General features: G+C 39.4%; 1 protein-coding gene across 6 annotated transcripts; it reads right to left on the bottom strand.

Moving 5' to 3' along the window:
- Nucleotides 1-6,615: 6,615 nt before the first annotated feature.
- Nucleotides 6,616-17,577, bottom strand: aplf (aprataxin and PNKP like factor). 6 transcript variants are annotated; one of them, XM_018750840.2, is made up of 11 exons: nt 17,261-17,577; nt 16,743-16,850; nt 15,147-15,218; nt 12,664-12,824; nt 11,982-12,129; nt 11,590-11,713; nt 10,900-11,081; nt 9,791-10,125; nt 9,189-9,323; nt 8,697-8,743; nt 6,616-7,292 (listed from the first exon to the last, which is right to left on the bottom strand). In XM_018750840.2, exons 2-11 carry the CDS (start codon nt 16,833-16,835, stop codon nt 7,129-7,131), a joined length of 1,461 nt encoding a protein of 486 aa, XP_018606356.2. In that variant the 5' UTR covers nt 16,836-16,850; nt 17,261-17,577; the 3' UTR covers nt 6,616-7,128. The 6 variants fall into 6 exon arrangements, with proteins under 6 accessions (XP_018606356.2, XP_018606350.2, XP_018606355.2 ...); XM_018750834.2 differs by having other exon boundaries at nt 6,616-7,254; nt 17,261-17,575; XM_018750839.2 differs by having other exon boundaries at nt 6,616-7,254; nt 17,245-17,575.
- Nucleotides 17,578-19,037: the final 1,460 nt, after the last annotated feature.

Here is a 19,037-nt window from a genome sequence, read left to right on the forward strand (position 1 = left end):
GGGGGGTGCGGTGGTGCAGTGGGTTTGGCTGAGTCCTGCTCTCTGGTGGGTCTGGGGTTCGAGTCCCGCTTGGGGTGTCTTGTGACAGACTGGTGTCCTGTCCTGGGTGTGTCCCCTCCAGCCTTGCACCCTGTGTTGCTGGGTTAGGCTGTGGCTCGCCACGACCCTGCTTGGGACAAGCGGTTTCAGACTCTGTGTGTGTGTGTGTGTGTGTGTGTGTGTGTGTGTGTGTCTCCTTGGGTCAAGTATGGCATGTGCTGGATTTCTAGTTGCCAGAAGAGGCATGTGCATGAAATACAACATTTTAGGTACACATTTATTTACTTACCTAATACTTTTCTCCAAAACAACTTACAGTGTTTAGATACCTAAAAATACTTACCCATTTATTCAGCTGGGTAATTTTACATTTATTCACTTAGCAGATGCTTTTGTCCAAAGCAACTTACAACAGATACTATAGTGTTACTAGCCCGCACACCTTATTCACCAAGGTGACTACATTGCTAGATACACTACTTACAAGGGGTTACTTATCCATACATCAGTGAAACACACTCACACACTCTGGGGGAACCTGAACAGCATGTCTTTAGGCTATGAGAGGAAACCCACACAGACAGAATGAACAAACTCCACACAGACTGAGCAGGGATCAAACCAACATTCTCTCGCACTACCCCGGTGCTGTAAGACAGCATCACTACTCGCTGTGCCACCATGCTGCCCCAATTTTACAAGAGGAATTTAGGGTAAGTACCTTGCTCAAAGGTACTACATCAGTAGGAAAGACTTTTGGATCCAAAGGATGCAGCTCTAGCTACTACACCATCAGCTTTCTCGTGTATTGCTCAGCATGAAACTGGATGGAAGGTATGTAAAATAAACATATATAGCACCAAACCGTCCTTCTCCATACTGCATTGAATTTTAACTGAAACTGAAATGTTTTTTAGTGCTGTGTAAAAACTGTATGTAAAATGTATGGTCATTGTTTTGACAATGAAGAAACTATAGTGTTTATTATAACTGCAATGTGGTGAAAAAGTATTTGTCCCTTTATTTTCCATATTTTTGCTGCCTTTTGGTATTAAATTTCATCACACTCCACTCATCCTCATAGAACAGAAAAAAATTCTGATCAAATTTAATGTCAAAAACTTGGAAAGTGGAGAAAATTCAGAATGGGCAAATACTTTTTACACTGCTGTATGTGCTGACTTATGTAACTGCATTAAAGTGATGTACTAAAAATACGGTACTATAAACTTTAAATGTTCCTTATTTTTTCAGAGGGGGGTGCGGGGGTGTGGTGGTGCAGCAGGTTTGGCCAGGGTCTGCTCTGCGGGGTCCTGCTTGGGGTGCCTTGCGGCAGACTGGTGTCCCATCCTGGGTGTGTCCCCTTTAGCCTTGCGCCCTGCGTTGCCAGCTTAGGCTCCGGCTCGCTGCGACCCCATTTGGAACAAGCGGTAGCACACAGTGTGTGTGTGTATTTCTGCAGACAGGATATTAATATGTTTTAATTGTTGTCGACTTTATTACATGTTACAAAAGCTCAGCCTCATGAAACATTTTATTAAACATTTAAAAATTCAGCCTCCTGAATTTAATGTCATTAAATTTCAGAATGATAAAAATCTCACTTTGTTTCTGCAACCGTTTTTTTTCAGTCCTTCTCAGCAGTCAGAATAACATCAGTTCTGTTTTCAGCTTCTGCTGACTTTATTAGTCCTTGTTGACATTTGAGCCAGCAAGCTGCACCAGCTAGAGCTATCACTGTTCAAATAACACTTTTCCCCCCAGGGTACTGTCTTTCCTGTTAAATTTACTCCTAATTTGTCAATGTCTTAGTTCCAAAACAGTGGTCGTATCTGAGCTCTCCCTCAAAACATTTGGAAGAAGTTTATCCATTTCCCAAATGGACACGCACCATAAAATTGCTTCCCTCTTTCCTGCAGAGCCAGACTTGACAGGTTCCCCACAACACTGGCAGAACACAAGTCATAACAGCAGACTGCCATCAGTGTGTACCATCAGTGATTTATCACATCATTGCACTGTGGCTATGCTGCTGTTGGCATTCGCTTATTAATTCCTCTCCTGTGGATGTTTGTCCTGCCTGGAGGTGCAGCATGACTTGCAAATTATTGTTGAAACATAAACACCTGTGGATACACAGCTGGAGAGCCACACCCAAGGAGGACTCCAGTCTTTATTCAGCCATCTTTAACCTCAAAAGTGGCTCACAGATAAACATAAACAGCATTTTTATTGCATAAAATCTATTAAAGAAAAACATATCCTTTCTAACTTGGCAATTTTTTTCTTATTATTTCCACTAATAGATACCAGGACAATATATTTGGATTTTGAGTGAAGTTTAAAAGAAGACATAGCTCAAAGTCTTGGGCTTGTTTTTTTTAATTTCATAAAGAAGGCTCAGCAATAATGGGGGTGGGTGGTGCAGCGGGTTTGGCCAGGTCCTTCTTTTCGGTGGGTCTGGGGTTTGAGGCCTGCTTGGGGTGCCTTGTGACAGGTTGGCATCCCCTCCAGCCTTGCGCCCTGTGTTGCCAGGTTAGGTTCTGGTTTGCTGTGACCCTACTTTGGACAAGTGGTTTCAGGCAGTGTGTGTGTGGGTTCCCCAGTGATAATTTTTTCTTGCTGCTTGTCTTTTCAAGGTAACAATGGTAGACAGTGGACTTCTCCATGATTTACCCATTTCCACAGCAACAATTTGTGAAGCAATTCAGTATAAGCACTGCAATGAGTTAACCATTTAGGCATCAGGACATCCTTACTGAATCAATTCAGAGTAAGTACCAACAGTACCACAGTAAGATTAAAGTACTACAGCAGGAGCAGGTATTCAGACTGGCAACCTTCAGGTGACAAGGCAACAAGCCTAACTATCACAGTGCCTGCTGGCCAACATTCAGTTTTTCAGAGAAAAGTCATTCCTTGCTGTATAGTTTTCCTATAAAAGAGAAAAGTACAGCCAGCAGTATTAGTACGTCATCACACAATCAGACCTCATTTCTTAAACCTAAGTGTATGTAACTCACAAACTTTTACAACAGAATCTAGAATCGAAATGCAGATCCACTACAGAGCTATTTCTAAAGACCACCGAAGAGCAGAGTTTGGCTTGGAAATCATTATTAAAGTTTTTTTGTATTATTTTGTTATTCATCTTAAAAATGTTATCCTTTTTACATTTGCTGACCCTTGTCGCCAAAGCAGCTTACAAGGTTAAGCTACAAATATTTATCCACTTGTACAGGTGGGTAATTTTACTTCAGCAATTTAAGGTAAGTACCTTGCTCAGGGTACTACAGCAGAAGGTTGAGATTTGTACCAGCAGCACTAACCATCATGCTATGGACTGTCCCAGCTTTAGGACTTCTTTGTCAGAATTACCTAAAATGGAGAGTTATTTAGTATACTTCACCTCTCCTTCTCTCACAGAGTTTTAGTAATCTGCACATAACACACACATAAATATAGTTAAAGAGCATCAACAGTCTCGACAGGAACTCGTCAGATACCAGGAGGCTGTAAAAACAGTATAGAAGGCCACAATAAACACTGCTGTTCCCGTTGTGTCCAGAAGCCAGTGTGGGAGGCCTGCTGGGACACGAAGGCAGTGTCTGACACTTCAAAGTGTTTACCTGGCTAATAGCACAACGGTTATGTTTGAGATCCCTTTCTGAGATTGTCTGGCTATCAGCAAAAACATATCCAGCCCAAGAACATTGGAGTTAAATGTGTCCAACTACGATTACAGTGCCTTGCAAAAGTATTCAGACCCTCCCATTTTACTGAATCACAAATGACACACTGAAATTTAATTATCTGTAATATTTTAGCTCCTAGTTCTGAAATTCAAGGCTAATTATTTATTGATATTGACACTGTTGTTGCGGCAGTGGTAGGTTTATGTATGAAAGGTGACACAAAGCCATTCTTCAAAAAGCACCATCTAAAAGCGAGTGGAGTTTATTAGAGAGCATGAAAGTGACACAGAAGAATTGTGTGAAACATTTTTTGTGGTTTGATGAGACCAAGATAGAGCTTTTAAGAAACACCATGCTTACAGTGAAGTATGGTGGAGGGGACTGGATATCTTGCTGAAATAAAAAGGAAGAATACATGGAGCAAAATACAGGCTATACAGCAAAGGGGAAAAAAGAAATAATGAAAACTTGGGGAAAAGTTCACCTTCCAATAGGATAAAGAGAACAAGCACAAGGTGAAAGAAAAAGTAGAATGGCTCAGGAGCAATAAAGTAAATGTCCTACAGTGACCCAGTCACGGTCCTGATCCCATGGAGATTCTGTGGCAGTATATAAAAATTGAAGTCCTCAAGCATTGCTCAACCAGCCCGAATCACCTGGAGAAAATCTGGCTTGAAGAATGGGCTAAAATTCCTTCAAAGCGACATACAAAGCCGGTACATATTTACCGTAAATTCAGAAGTAGTACAGTACATCTTAGTCTTAGTCTTAGATCCTCCCGTGCTGTTGGGCACATCAGGCGACGAGGTCTCTCCACCGCTGCCGGTCCTCTGCCAGCACTTCAGCTTCGTTCCAGGATACGCCAGCGAACTTAAGATCGTTGATGAAGGTTCGACGCCAGGTGGTGCGGGAACGGCCCCGGCCACACCTGGCCCCCGGGGGGCACCAGTGAATTGCCACCCGGGGAATGCGTTGTCGTTGCATTCGTAGAATATGCCCGGCTACAGTACATGCTATAATTAAATCATCAGCTAAATCAATGTAGTTTCAAGTATTTTTGGCCTTGCAAAGACAGTTTTTATTATAGAATGAGAACACTTGTGTAGACAGTTAAAAATTCTGATAACGAGTGAAAAATGGATCAGCGGGCTGGGAACGGTACATACTGTTACACCAATAAAGTACAAATTACATCATTCATGTCTGGACGTTGAACAAACCTAACAAGTTACCTTGGAAACATCAGTCATGTTAACATCTGTGTTTTCAGCTTTGGGATTTGTGTACAAAAACATACTGGACATTTCAACATATTCACTCCACCAAGGCTCTACCAGAAACTAAATGCTCTGAAAAGTACCATACCGTACCATCTTCCTCCGCTATCCGGGGCCGGCAGTCCGAGCAGAGTCCTCCAGACTTCCCTCTCCCCGCACACCTCCTCCGGTTCCCCTGGGGAAACCCCAAGGCGTTCCCAGGCCAGCCAGGAGACATAGTCTCTCCAACGTGTCCTGGGTCTGCCCCGAGGCCTCCTCCCAGTGGGACATGCCCGGAACACCTCTGCTCTGAAAAGCGTTATTCCTAATTCGGTAAAGTACAAAGGTAGCACAGGCTACTCCGCACTATTTGCAAGAGTGTCAGGAGCATGTTATACAAACACACTGGGATGCCATATCACACACACACTGGCTGAAACCACTTGTTCCGAGCAGGGTCGCAGCAAACCAGAGCCTAATCCAACAACACAGAGTACAAGGCTGGAGGGGGAGGGGACACACCCAGGACAGGACGTGAGTCCACTGCCAGGCACCTTAAGCAGGACTTGAACCCCAGACCCACTGGAGAGCAGGAACCAGCCAAACCCATTGCACTACCATGCCCCCAACACCGTATCACCACTATGCAAACAGCCTTTACAGTTGAGCCTGTAGACTGCTGAAACACATGAGAGCTATCAATTCTATGAATAACAGATGTTTATGATCAAAATGCCTTTGTGGTATATTAAAAGTATTCAATTTATCCATCTTGCATTTCTCTCAAAAACACTACACATCGCACGTTCTTACGTTTAAATGTCTCACGTGTACCATGTTGTGTGTTTTGTAGTTTGAATTATTTTGACTTAAAAGAGCACAAGTTAAATCACCAGGGAAGCTAGAAGAGTCTGAGAACATTCAAGGATCTGCAGAGCTCTCTCGCCTTGGCTAAAATCAGCAGCCTCAATTCCCACATCAGAGAAGCAGTGTGTGCAAAATGTGATTCTTCTGGGAGAAGCAAGGAGGAAATCATTGCTCAAAAAGAATTCTTGCCAAAATTGCCTCCAGACCTCCACAGGAATTTTCTACTGATTTGTCAGAAGTGGAATTTTCTGAGCTCCGGGCATGTCATTATGTCTAGTCAAAATAAAACTCCACAACTCTAAACTTCCAAAATGAGAGATTCATTCCAATTACCAAGCACGGCAGTGGTACCGTCATGGTCTACTGATGTTTCGCTGCCTTGGGTCCTACATGACATGCCAAATGAAGCATGAATTTTGTGTTGGATCACAGAATTCTGTAGGTGTATATGCCAATCAGTGTTTTCATAGGATAAAACTGAAATATGATCCTAAACAAGAAAGACTCAAAGGGAATGGATAACACTGAAATTCATCATCATGAAACAGTGCCTCAAATTCCATAAAAATGCTACAATAGAACTCTGCTTAATTTCTATATGAAGTAGTGATAGTTCTTTGAAATACACAACATACGTACATCTGTATTGTTCGCGCCCTTTGGAAATAACTAACCTTTCAGTGACACAATTACAATTTCTCAAACATGAGAAAAACTGAAAGGGTTATTTACTTTTTTTACTGAACTGTGCATGCAGTTTTATTTAATAATGGAAAAACAAGAAACCAGAAAAAAAGGTTTTCCAGATGCTGGAATGAACCCAGTCATGAATACATCACAAATTTTAAGATAGTGTTCCCTGGCTAAACTTTTCATAACCTTAAAATATTAATTTTAACTTAACTTTTAATATCCTTAAAGTATAATAAAAATACTACATGGACTGATTGAAGACAAGTAGTACTTAGCTGACACTTTCTCCAAAGTGATTTACAAAGTTAAGATACATACAATGATTTACTTACAATGTATATTTACAACATATACAGTTGGATAGTTTTCAGTGGGGCAATTAAGGGTTGAGATTTATCAAAACCATAACTACCACATTTTAAATTTTTTTAATTGTTTTTTTTTTTAAATAGCAACAAAAATTCACAGTTATAAAAGTCACTTTGATTTCATTTTTACATTCAAACTGATGGTTGCCAGGGTAAAACATCTTAATTATGTTCACTTCCTCAAAAATGCTGCCTTTTGTCTTTTCAGTTTCACACTGTCATCAGACTCTGATGGAACATAATCTGAATCTTCATCAAGATCTTCACTCTCATCATCAATGAAGCTGTCTTCATCATCCTGCTCCACATCATTTCCCCTTGATGAAAGCTTTTTCCCTGGATGACAGATGGACAAATCTGATTTGCACATGCTGCTAATATACAAAAACAAAACATAGTTTTACTAAACATTCACAACCTATGCAAACACAAATTTTCAGTAAACCCACACCACTGTCAGAAACTAGAACGTGAATGTAAAATCTGTTATTTTACGTTACATGTAGCATGACTGACGACCGCATAAATACAGGCCAAACAAAAAGTGCTATTGTCTGAACTCATCTGCAATGAAAATTGTTATTGGTTTATAGCAATATGACTGCAGGGTTAAAGTGTGTTTTTCACTGAAAGTGAATTGGATATGCTTGAATTGTCCCCACTGCGACAGGAACCATGGTACTAAATCTTTGATGCTGGTGTAATTATTAGAACAATTTCACTCTTATGTAACGTAGAAACATGTCATCTAACGTTCCACGGTGTTAGCCTTGGCCAGTATCAGCTGGCATCTGCTACTAACTTCTCCAAACAAAATAATACAGAACCGACCTTCTGCAAACTGCTGAAGTCATAAATACCCACAGATATACACTTCATGCTATGAGAAGAGGCTAACTATACTAAGCATCATTTTCTAGCATCTGGGCCATTATACCACAGTAAGTATCAAGTAGCTGTTTTGGAGTTCTGATTGCAGACACTGTACTTTCTACTCACTTACGTAGCTGCTTTGGTGTAATAAAGAAGCATGATATCTCACTTACTGGTGCATGATGGAAAATAGTATAATGTTGCTAGAAAAGCTAAACATCTGATCTATTTAGTTCATTTTGTTTTTACATGAACATCTGTGTTAATCTGAAGGAATAGTTATTTATTTATGAATGAATTCCATCTGTATGCACTGCTCAGTCAAAAACTATTATTATTATTATTATTATTATTATTATTATTATTATTATTATATATCCTGTACATGAAAAAAATACATAGCACCCACAGTTTGTTTATAGTAATGGTTACATACAAAATACAAATCATAAAAATGAGAAACCTAGATAACTAAAGGCTTTGTAAATTGAGTGTTACAATGTGGAATGCTGAAATAAATATACTGAATACACTAAACACACATACAGACGTACACTGTGCAGACAGAGACTGAGTGCCTGGTATGTCTGGTAATATGATGAAACACTCCTCCCCATCCTTTCCCTTTACAAATTCAAAAACCACATGAATACTTCTAGGGTGGGAAACATTTCCTGACTAATTAGTTAATGACAAATACGATCTTGCAATTTTATTAAGCATATAACTATAGTTTTAAACTGCATATTGTCCACCACCAAAACAGCAGAATAAAAATATTGGTTGGATTTAACAACACTTCAGCATTTAGGGTGTTTCATATTTACTGTATAATACATATGAAAATGCAAATTTACTTAATATCATACTGTCATAGCTGCTTTGATGAAAAACAGAAAACGTACCAGGATCCTTAGTGTGTTTGTATTCCTTCTTGTGTTGTGGGTTTTTCCTGAAAGAGTTCACAATCATTTTTGACAAGCAATCACTTTGTGAGCTTGTTACTTTCCCAGACGTGACAATCGAACTGAATGAATGGAATGATTCACACCTTTCAACGTGTTCTTCACTGCATTATAACCACCCACGACTGGATATGAATTTCACATTTTATTCTTTAAGCTGACATGCTGTTCCCACAGGACTTACCTAGATTTTGCAGATGCTATCACTACGATATATTAAGTGAAAATAATAATGAAGAAACGAGGCCAAAACAGTTCTGATTAGTTATACTTGTTGTTTCACTGACATAAAGTGGCACAACCAAGACATAAGTGAACTGATTTATTCCATTACTGCAAATACTATTGCCAACTATGTTGTTCTGCAATGTGTGTAAAGTTGCCTTTTGTTGATGATGCTGATGTAGCTAATGATTTGGAATGACAACCCACCTGTAACAGCTGGTTCCATATGGACACTCAGGTCTGTCATCATCTTCCTTATCATCCTCAACTGCATCCTCCTCCTCCTCCTCATAGTCACTGTCCCCAGGGTGGCTGCATTCCTGAAAATGAACTGGGTTTTTCCTACAAAGAATACCACACAACAGAACTGTAGTTAGACAACACTAGTTTTCTGCATGTCCCATATTCATATCCTAAGAGACTTAGAATTCTTGCTAATTTATACAGCTGAATATTTTTTAGGCACAAGTGTGAAAATGATGATTCTCTTAAGGGGGTGTGGTGGCGCAGTGGGTTGGACCAGGGTCCTCCTCTCTGGTGGGACTGGGGTTCGAGTCCCGCTTGGGGTGCCTTGTAGCGGACTGGCGTCCCGTCCTGGGTGTGTCCCCTTATGCCCTGAGTTGCGGGGTAGGCTCCGCGACCCCATATGGGACAAGCGGTTCAGAAAGAGTGTGTGTGTGTGTGAATATTTTTTACTGTGTTTGTCTTGTGAAAGAATTTATTGCTAGGAGGCAGGCATTATACTCATTTTGCAAGGCAACTTTTGGTGAATTCTGATGGCAGAGTCTTGAATGGGGCCTGCACTGTACCTGTAGCATCTTTTTGCATAGGGACAGGGGGTCCGCAGCCGAGGCTTGGCTAGTGTGGAATGTGAGCTACTCGCTGATTCTCCTGACGATATGCTGTTTTCTTTCCTTCTCGCCCCATCACTCGTACTTTGGAGCTGATCCTCCTGTTCCGTCCTTTCCGTGGACTTTTCTCTTCTGCATCTTGAGGTGCTGGGTTTCACCGTATTCTTTCCAGTGCTTCCCTCTTCTCCCTTCTCAGTGCTGCAATTCACCATTGCACTATGAGACTCTTCACTCTCCTTATCCTGAATGGCCTTCACTTGCCGTCTCCTTTTCAGGACTGCCGAGGGAGCGGGCTATTAGGAAAAAAATGGATTCATTCAAGGGCAGAAGTTCAGTACAGGCAAAATTAATCAAAACTGATTCATATATTACAGAACAATTAATTCCATACATTCTGTGGTAGGACACAGATATAGAACAAATACTGGTATTTCAACGTCCTGTAACAAAATATCAACAGTCATCCCTGAGATACATTCACACACCCAAGAATTTGACTTTACAAGGAGTTTCATTTAATACAAACTCCAGAGACAGAGCAGTGATGAAAACATAAAATAACACAGCCCATGACACCATGTGTGAATTTATTTGCATTGTTTTTGTTGATTTCTTTGCTGTTTAGTGTTGTAATGTTTTTGTTGCATTAAAAATTGAATTAATATATAAACACTGAAAATCATGTGTGTACTTTTTGTTTGTGAGCATTTGTGAAATGTATGGTACATATCAAAGTGCAGAATGACTGTAGATAGACAGCCTTAGAGTATTTGAGTAGTTAATGAAGCAAAACTTCCTTCTAATGTAAACATTAGTTATCATAACTACTAAATTAATTGTGTCCATTTTAATAGGATTTAATATTTCAGCATCAACAGGTGTTAGTTTTGGGGCTTGGGAACACTTTTTTTAATATTCAAACTAATGAAGTTATGTCTAAGTTATGAGACTTTGCCTTAAGAAGGGTTCTTCAGGAACACATTTCCTGCAGACAGTGGGGGAACACAGTATTTAAAAATCACATTTTGAAAGTGAGTGATCAAAACTTGAAAGTTTCATGTGAAGACCTTGGGTTGAGGCTCTTCTCCTTTGTCAATCTTTTTTCTCTTTGCTTTCTTCCTGTTCCTCTCTTCTTCTTCACTCAGCTCAGACTCCTCTCCTGAAGATATGGCTCTGCGCCTAGTCTGCTTGGACTTTTGTTTCTGGGAATGGGAAGGGCTTGCTTTTTCTCTGCCCCGCTTTCCAATTTCTGGACACAAATGGTAGTTTCAGATGATGAAGAATTACTGTATAGATGGAATTCTGCAACAGAATACTCACTAGGTTTATGATTTTGAGTTATATTGCCTTCACAAACTACCACCACTGCTTCTGATTTCATACATTTTCAGCAGAAATGTACAGTATTATGCACACACTGTGATGTGCATTAGATAAAAAAACGACCACAGAAGTCATTTGCAACATTAAACCACAGGGTTGTTTAGCGAGCAGCATTACTGAACTTTAATTATCAACATAATTAAATATAATTTTATTTGCTAGGCAAATAAAAATCAATTTGTCCTTGTCAAAAGTTGTTTAGCCAAAAATGTGCAAAAGAGGATGACTGAAACATTACTAAAACAAGCACAAGAGTAGTGAAAATGGCATATTTGAATCACATATTACTCCAGCTAAAGATGGATAAAATGAACAATGAAAAATCAGAGCTAAAACACATCCAGGTCAGCTGTCATCATCATTGCAGTTCTCACCTTTTTGAGCAGTAGGACTCTGGACATCTGTGGCAGTTTGCATCATCCACGCAGGCAGCACTCGCTTCCTCTCCTCGAATCTGGGCCTACCCTCTGTTTTGCTGCTTGAGTCCACACTGCCGGCCTACAGGACACACTACTGACCTACTCAAACTGTGATAGGCAGCACAGTGCTCAAGGACACACACTAATCCCTTCTATTGTGCCCTTAAATGGAGGTCAACTCAGCTGTAGTAAATAATAGTTATGTAATGGGAGAAAAAAAAAAGCCTAAACAATAAAATCATGTACAAGGATCTCTTCATCACGGTACAAAACGAAAAAATATACATTAACCTATCACACTTTCATGAGTTATATTTGAAAAACATGATGGCCAATGTTTTGCTCACCTGTTTCAAAGAGTTTTCCTCTTCGTTTTGGTTTCTTACAACCGTTTGTTTGTCCTGCTCCCTGATATTGGGTATGACTGAATTGCTCTTGCCATTGCAGTCTGGACTCTTCGTGAAAGCCTCTCCCTCCTCGTAAGCTTGGCTATTTCTATCAACCAAAGATCATATAAGCTTAGCTTTCTTCTTGAGTTTTCAATAAAACTACTAACCAGAATGATTATGCTCTGATGTATGTTTTTAATGTATTACTGCATTTAAGTTTTTGTAACACACTGAATATTCCTAATGTAGTACTAATGTCAGATAAACTTATGTTTGTAGCGCTCAATAAAGACTCAATCTAACGAATTACAGCTATATACGGAAAGCCTGAAAGTTAAACCACTACAGTAACAGTGTCAGTTTTCTTGCATTTAATAATCTGAAAATGAGGAAGTATCAGCAAAAGACAAATGCAAGTATGGAGGTACTGTCAAATGAAAAGTGAAGAAGCAAATAATGAGGTCTGTTGTACAACCAATGAACTTGATAAATCCAATTCTAACTTGCCAGCTTACATCTTGTCACTTTAAAAGTTGTCCTTGAGGAGAGGAAGAGGAAACAGCTTAAGAACACATCAAAGTTCCCTTAGTTCCTAACCTTTTTATTACTTTACTTAGAGCAGAGCAGGAAGAAGATGTACCTCTGAGTGTTGTCCAAGCCGGTGGAGACTACCCTGAAGATGTGTTTCCCTGGCAGAAGGGAGAAGAGGTCACCAGGATGGAGTGAATGCCACCGGTCCTTCTCTAGGGGCTGTGGGGAGTCCTCCAGAGAAGGCTGGCAGAAACAGGGATTCACATGTGTCTGGGGAAAGAAGAACAAGTGCCAGAACATTATTGCTGTTTTCATTAACATTATTATTATCTGAGTAAATCTGAGTAAAGAGAAGTGCATTTCATAACAGACTTAAGAGTTTCAGATTATCATTATTATTAATAATAATGATAATAATTGGAAACTCTAAGTGTGTTATGAAATGCACTTCTCTTTACTCAGAATGATACATCACTTTGGAGGAAAGTGTTTGCAAAATGAATAAATAAAAATGCTAACTACGACTAGTTTAACTGTTACTAGTGCCACTGCTGTCTCACAGCACCTGGGTGGTGGGAGAGGACGTGGGTTCAATACCCACTTTGTCTGCGTGGAGTTTGTGTGTTCTCCCAATTTCTGCATGGATCGCTGCATCTGGATTCCTTCCACAGTTCAAAAACATGCTGTTCAGGTGGACTGGTGACTCTAGAATCACCCATAGTGCGTGAGTGTCAGACAGAAAGTGTGTTTCACTGGCGTATGGATGAGTGACTATGTGTAAGTAGTGTATCTAGCAGTGTAAGTCACCTTGCTGAATAAGGTGTGTGGGCTGATAACACTACATAGTGTTCACTGGAAGTCGTTTTGGAGAAAAGCATCTGCTAAATGAATAAATGTAATGTAACATATTACTACTGCTGCTTACTACCACTATTTACATCACTTTGTTGAAACTAGTTTTCAAAATAACATTTACCCAATTTATACAACATTTGTACCCCAGTTAAGAACCTGTCAATACAACATAAAACATTTCACAAAACATGAAAAATTAATCTTACCCAAAAGGTGAAAATTAATCTTTAAACCTGCAATTAAATTAAAAAAACACTTTTGTTCTATTGATGAAAAGAATTTTCTCCCTTCTCTCACTTATGAAAGATCATGATAGAGAAAACACAAAAAGATTTGATTTACATAAATAAAAGAAGTTAAGCCATTATGAAACACATTAAATGTGATAGCAGACATGCATAACTTATATAGGCAGTAGGACCTTGTCTGAAAAAGCTAATATTAATTTGCATAATGTTTTCTGCTTCTTACATAAAATTTAACTCCAAGTGCTCTGTTAGAGGCATGGTAGCTGCAATTACTTCACAGGAAGCAATAAAAAGCACTGGATCTCAGCACTCTGCGGGCACCAGATAAGTCAAAATGCTTTACAGTCTACAAATAAAATGAAAAACAAACCCGATTAACTGTTAACATCCTGAACCAATTGTACAAAAAATAGAATATTCCACTCAGCGATACAGTCGTACAAGTACATTCAGACAATGGAAAAGATTAATAACACAACAGGACTCCTGACTTCACTGAACATGAGCTGGTATCTAGTGAGACATCAGGCTTCTCTATTATTGTTGATTATGAGAAGTGCCCTCAGGTAAACTATCAGGGTGAAGACTCTGAAATGGTACTTTAATTCTACAAAAAATTTTGCAAGATGGGCCCATCGATTTGTCTAGTTCTTTTCAAAATTCAGCTGGGGTCCACTCCAAAACTCGTTCACAAACCCTTATCTGGTCACATTACAAATATTCAAAGAAACATCTGATGCATTTAACGCAGTGGACAGCTGGTAGCGCAGTGGTTACAGCTACTGCCTTTGGACCCAAAGGTCGCAGGCTTGATCCCTACCTCTAGCTGTAGTACCCTTAAGCAAGGTACTTACCCTAAATTGCTCCAGTAACATTACCCAGCTGTATAAATGAGCAAATAACTGTGACCTTAGCACTGTAAGCCACTTTTGAGAAAAATGCCAGCTAAATGAATAAATGTAAATTTGTAAATAGATGTAACAACAAGACCATTAATATCAGACAGGTAAACACTGCAGAAAAAACATTTGTAAAAACAAAAACTATCACCTACAAACATCAAAGGTCAAATGTTTATATTATCCTATTGCATATATTATTAGCCCTAGTTATAATTAGAACAATTAAACAAAAAAAATAATGTCAACAACAAATTGTCTGTTGTTCAGCCTCAAACACGGATTACCAAGAATATCAGAAGGGTGTTTCAAAGAGGGACAGAGAGAAACTAACCAGATTTATTGCACTTAGTAAAATTATTACACACTAATTCTTTTATGTATGCTATGTGGCACTGGATTGCTATACATTTTTAGTAACTAAGATACCAACCAACAAGACAACAGTGCACATAAATCTGATCCATGACTACTGTGGGCCACATGGCAAAAGAAGGGTCAACTAAACAATCTAGGATCAAACATAAGAAGACTAGTATAAAACCAAGGTTAAAACTAAAATGGTAACCCACCAGGAAAGAAACTCTTACCGGTTTGATGCGCAGTTGTCCAAGTCGGTTCTCTAACAGGCAATGATGTCTGGACACTCTTTTATCATTGATCTGGAACAAAGCACATGAAGCATATAAACCAGACTAACAAATACTCTTGGTCACCTGGACTTTACCCAAAGTGACATGCACAGCATAGTGTTTTATGGTTAACAAATGAAAACAGTTGTTATTTTTCACAGTAGGGGAGAATGTCAACCCCCCCACCAGGAAGCTGAACCTGTAACCAACTGTGACACAAGGCCTTGAAGCTAGCATTTATTTCAACAAGTATGGCACTCTATCAAATGACATAAAATCCCATCACAGCAGCGAGACTTAATTTTTTTCCACCATAATTTGTGATGAATAACTCAAATTGCATATTGACTGCTAGAAAGTTGCAGTAAAGAATCCAAATTCCCCCATGCAAAGTCTGCTTTTACTGAGTTAGAGGCCCTTTTATGGCACAGTCACTACTGAACAAACAACACCCACTCGCATGCACAGCACTTATAAGCACTTTTAACCATGTTCATCTTGGTAGGTTAATTCATCCACTCTTTGGTATAGTGATCTCAGCTAAACACTGAATAGTCAAATTATAAAAGATTTTTCCCTTTATGTATCTGCTTCATCACTGTGTAATATATTAATAATGTGATAATAGTCTGGTTCCTTTTGTATAACCAAAAACATTATTTTTATTGTATATAGCAACTGCAGGAAAATTAATTATATAAAATGTTCAAATAAACCACGATGATGTTAATACATAATATATTTTGTAGTTTTTTGATCCTCTGTTGCACCAAAGTTCATTCAAGTACAAGATAATGCAATGTATTACAAACAGTCCATTTCTGACCTTTATTTTTTCCCATTTTTATTAATATTGTCATTATTGTCTGCCCATGTGATGAATTAGAAGCACAAAGTAATCAAAGTTGTACCATTTTGATACCCTGTTCCACCATGCCTATATTATCCCTACTGACAAATCTGATAAATAGATAAGAGGTTGTTCACACTTTTGCACATATTGCCTGCAACCTCTGCTTTTCCGCTGTGCGCTTCGCTGGAAGGTCTATCACGATTTCATTAAAAGTTATTGAAGAACTCGGGGGAGCAACTGGAACGAAACCAAGCACCCTGCAACCCTCAGTGTTGATTTGGAGGCTAACATACTTGAATGTGTGGGTGGCATGGTGGCACAGAGAGTAGCGCTGCTGTCTCACAGTGCCTGGGTGGTGCAGAAAACGTGGGCTTGATCCCTGCTCACTCTGTGTGGAGTTTGCATGTTCTCCCCATGTCTGTGTGAGTTTCCTCCAGGTGCTCTGGTTTCCTCCCACACTCCAAAGACATGCTGTCCAGCTTCCTCCTTAGTGTGAGTGTGTTTCGCTGATGGATGGAGGAGTAGCTCCTCGTAAGTAGTGTATCTAGCAGTGTAGTCACCTTGGTGAATAGGTGTGTTGGCTAGTGACACTACATAGTGTTTGTTGTAAGTTGCTTTGGAGAAAAGTGTCTGCTAAGCAAATAAATGTAAGGTGAGCAAAACCCTGAGGTTAATAAATGGTAAATGTGACTGTAACTCACCCCAAGGAAAGGACCCCTTCCCAGCTTTGTTTCCCCCTCTGGTAGAGGTATGGAAGTGTCCCCATCCACAGGTTCAAGCTCAAACTGAGACATTGTGTACCTTTCTTTCTGTGGGAAGATGATATAATTTTGCCTTAGACTAGTTAGTTCATGTGATCAGTTCACAATCCCGCTCAGCTAGGCTAGCAAAACTGAATTGGTAAATTTTACCCAGCTGCAGAAAAATGTGCTCAAAATTGGAGTTGATTGTCCAACACAGTGTAAGTCGCAATGTGTGAGAGCTAGAAGAAAAGGTTAAATAATAACTTCTATTTTGCTCTCGTCGAGGACACGGTAGTAAGTTGTTGCGAATACATACAACTGCTGCGGGCTAATTTCAGCATACTGCAATGTTAAAAGTTTCCCGTGGTATACTCCGAGTTCAACCACCACAGATAAACAAACAAACAAATAAATAAATAAATATAATACAACACTTTAAATAGCTCCACGCGCTGCCTACAATTTTGCTGCAGTACCTCTGTGTAAAATGAGCGCCGTCGTGTTTATCTTGCCGGCGCACGCGCGAGTCACCCAACTTCCGGTAAACGCGAGCTGCGCGCCGCGCCTATGCCGCTTTCGATAAACGCGACAGAGTGAGAGCGCTTTTTTTTTGAAAAAAGAAAAAAAAAACCGAACATTTTTTAAGTTAGGTTAATAACGGTTGCGTAAGAGTATTTCGAAGTTTATATCACCACGCCTTTCAAAATTGTGGTTTGGAGTAAAGATAAAACTGCCAAACTGTTTCTGTTTTTGTTTTTTTTTTTTGCAACGTTAAAGGGCAAAAACCAGCTTTTCCATCGCCTGCGTCAGCGTTATAGGGAGGCAAAGATTGTTTTTTTAAGACCCCTCGTCACTTTTACTTCCTGTTTAGCTGCATTAATATTTCCCACACAGGCACAATCAGCAAACTTATTATTGCTCGTGCAATATGTACTGGATACGAAGTGGAAATTAGCTAACAGATCCCGCGTCAAACCGTTGTTACTGTGCATGACAAAAACCTTTGTTCAAGTAGTGGGTCTTGGAGGGGAATAGAGATCTTGGTGGTGGCCGTTCCGTTGAACGCCTGCTCGTGGCAACTGGGCGTTCCTATTACGTCACGGTAAACAAGAAGAATTTCTGACTACTGGGACATTTAAACCAATACGGAAGCTAGAGACAGTGCCGCGCGAGACGCACCGAAGCGAAGGTAGTTGTTTATTCAGTTGCTACCACTGACTAATATAATAAGTATTTTCTATGAGATGTACGTCGCCTTGGATAAAAAGCGTCTGCTAAATGAATGAATATAAATCATGTATTGAAATTGCATACACACTTCTTGTTCATTCATTGTTCCTGGAAGAAATTGCAAGTAAATAAAATTCGCCTTAAAACAGAAAGTGGTATAATCAGAAATGGGTATAATTATCTTATGTACGGGGGTGATGGGTTTCACTTCTGTGACAGTAGATTATAATAGTGCCTTTGGTCTTGTATCAACTGCACGCTGTCGACCACGGCCTCTTAGCTTTGGTTTCACTTCGGGTGATATCGGCAAAATTCATATTCTGTTTACATTTTGTTTTCATAACTTTTGAGTTTGAATCGATTATGTCTGCTCTTTTTGAAGCATGTGTTCTGTTTCAATATTTATTTGCTGATTCAGTCATTGTTTTTTATTATAGTTTTATATTTACATGTAAGCAGACGCTTGTCCAAAGCGACGTAAATCATAAATCTCATAGAAAATACAATGTGTTCATTACATAAGGGAAAGAGGTATGGCTGCAGAGATGTGACTCTCAAGTAAACCTAGTTTGTTACCTTCCCCTTCATGCATCAATGTTCATCGCTCAAGTAGGTGCATAAAACACAGGATAGAAGTTAGAACAAATCCTGATACCCTCCTACCAATTATTATTATTTTTTTAAATATTATAAGATACACAATGTGTAGTGTTATTCTTTTTTTGTGTTTTATTTTAAAGTAGATAGTTATATTATTTTCTCTCAATTGCTGATAACGAAATGGTGATTTAAAGTTTTGCCCTGCAATGTAATTTCATACAGGAATATCCCTGAATAGATGTACAATAGGCGCCTACCCCTAGGGGCGCTATTGAGCACAATCCCAAACAATGTTGACCACTCCTCAATACCACTAGGGGCGCTATTGAATACAGTCCCAGACCATTGTTTGGAGAAAGAGGGCATGCAATTGTAAAAACAGGACTCTCTGGTTGAAAATCACAGATCGGCAGGTGTAATGTA

This window comes from Scleropages formosus, chromosome 16, assembly GCF_900964775.1.
Source record: "Scleropages formosus chromosome 16, fSclFor1.1, whole genome shotgun sequence".
Lineage (NCBI taxonomy): Eukaryota > Metazoa > Chordata > Actinopteri > Osteoglossiformes > Osteoglossidae > Scleropages > Scleropages formosus.

What these genes read in the sequence shown, in the direction of transcription:
- aplf (XM_018750840.2), bottom strand. Translation starts at nt 16,835, where the DNA reads ATGTCTCAGTTTGAGCTTGAACCTGTGGATGGGGACACTTCCATACCT. An exon ending in GAGTCCTACTGCTCAAAAAG is followed by an intron (nt 11,082 to 11,589) that starts GTGAGAACTGCA and finishes ATTTGTGTCCAG; the next exon opens with AAATTGGAAAGCGGGGCAGA. An exon ending in GAGAAGAGCCTCAACCCAAG is followed by an intron (nt 10,126 to 10,899) that starts GTCTTCACATGA and finishes TTTTCCTAATAG; the next exon opens with CCCGCTCCCTCGGCAGTCCT.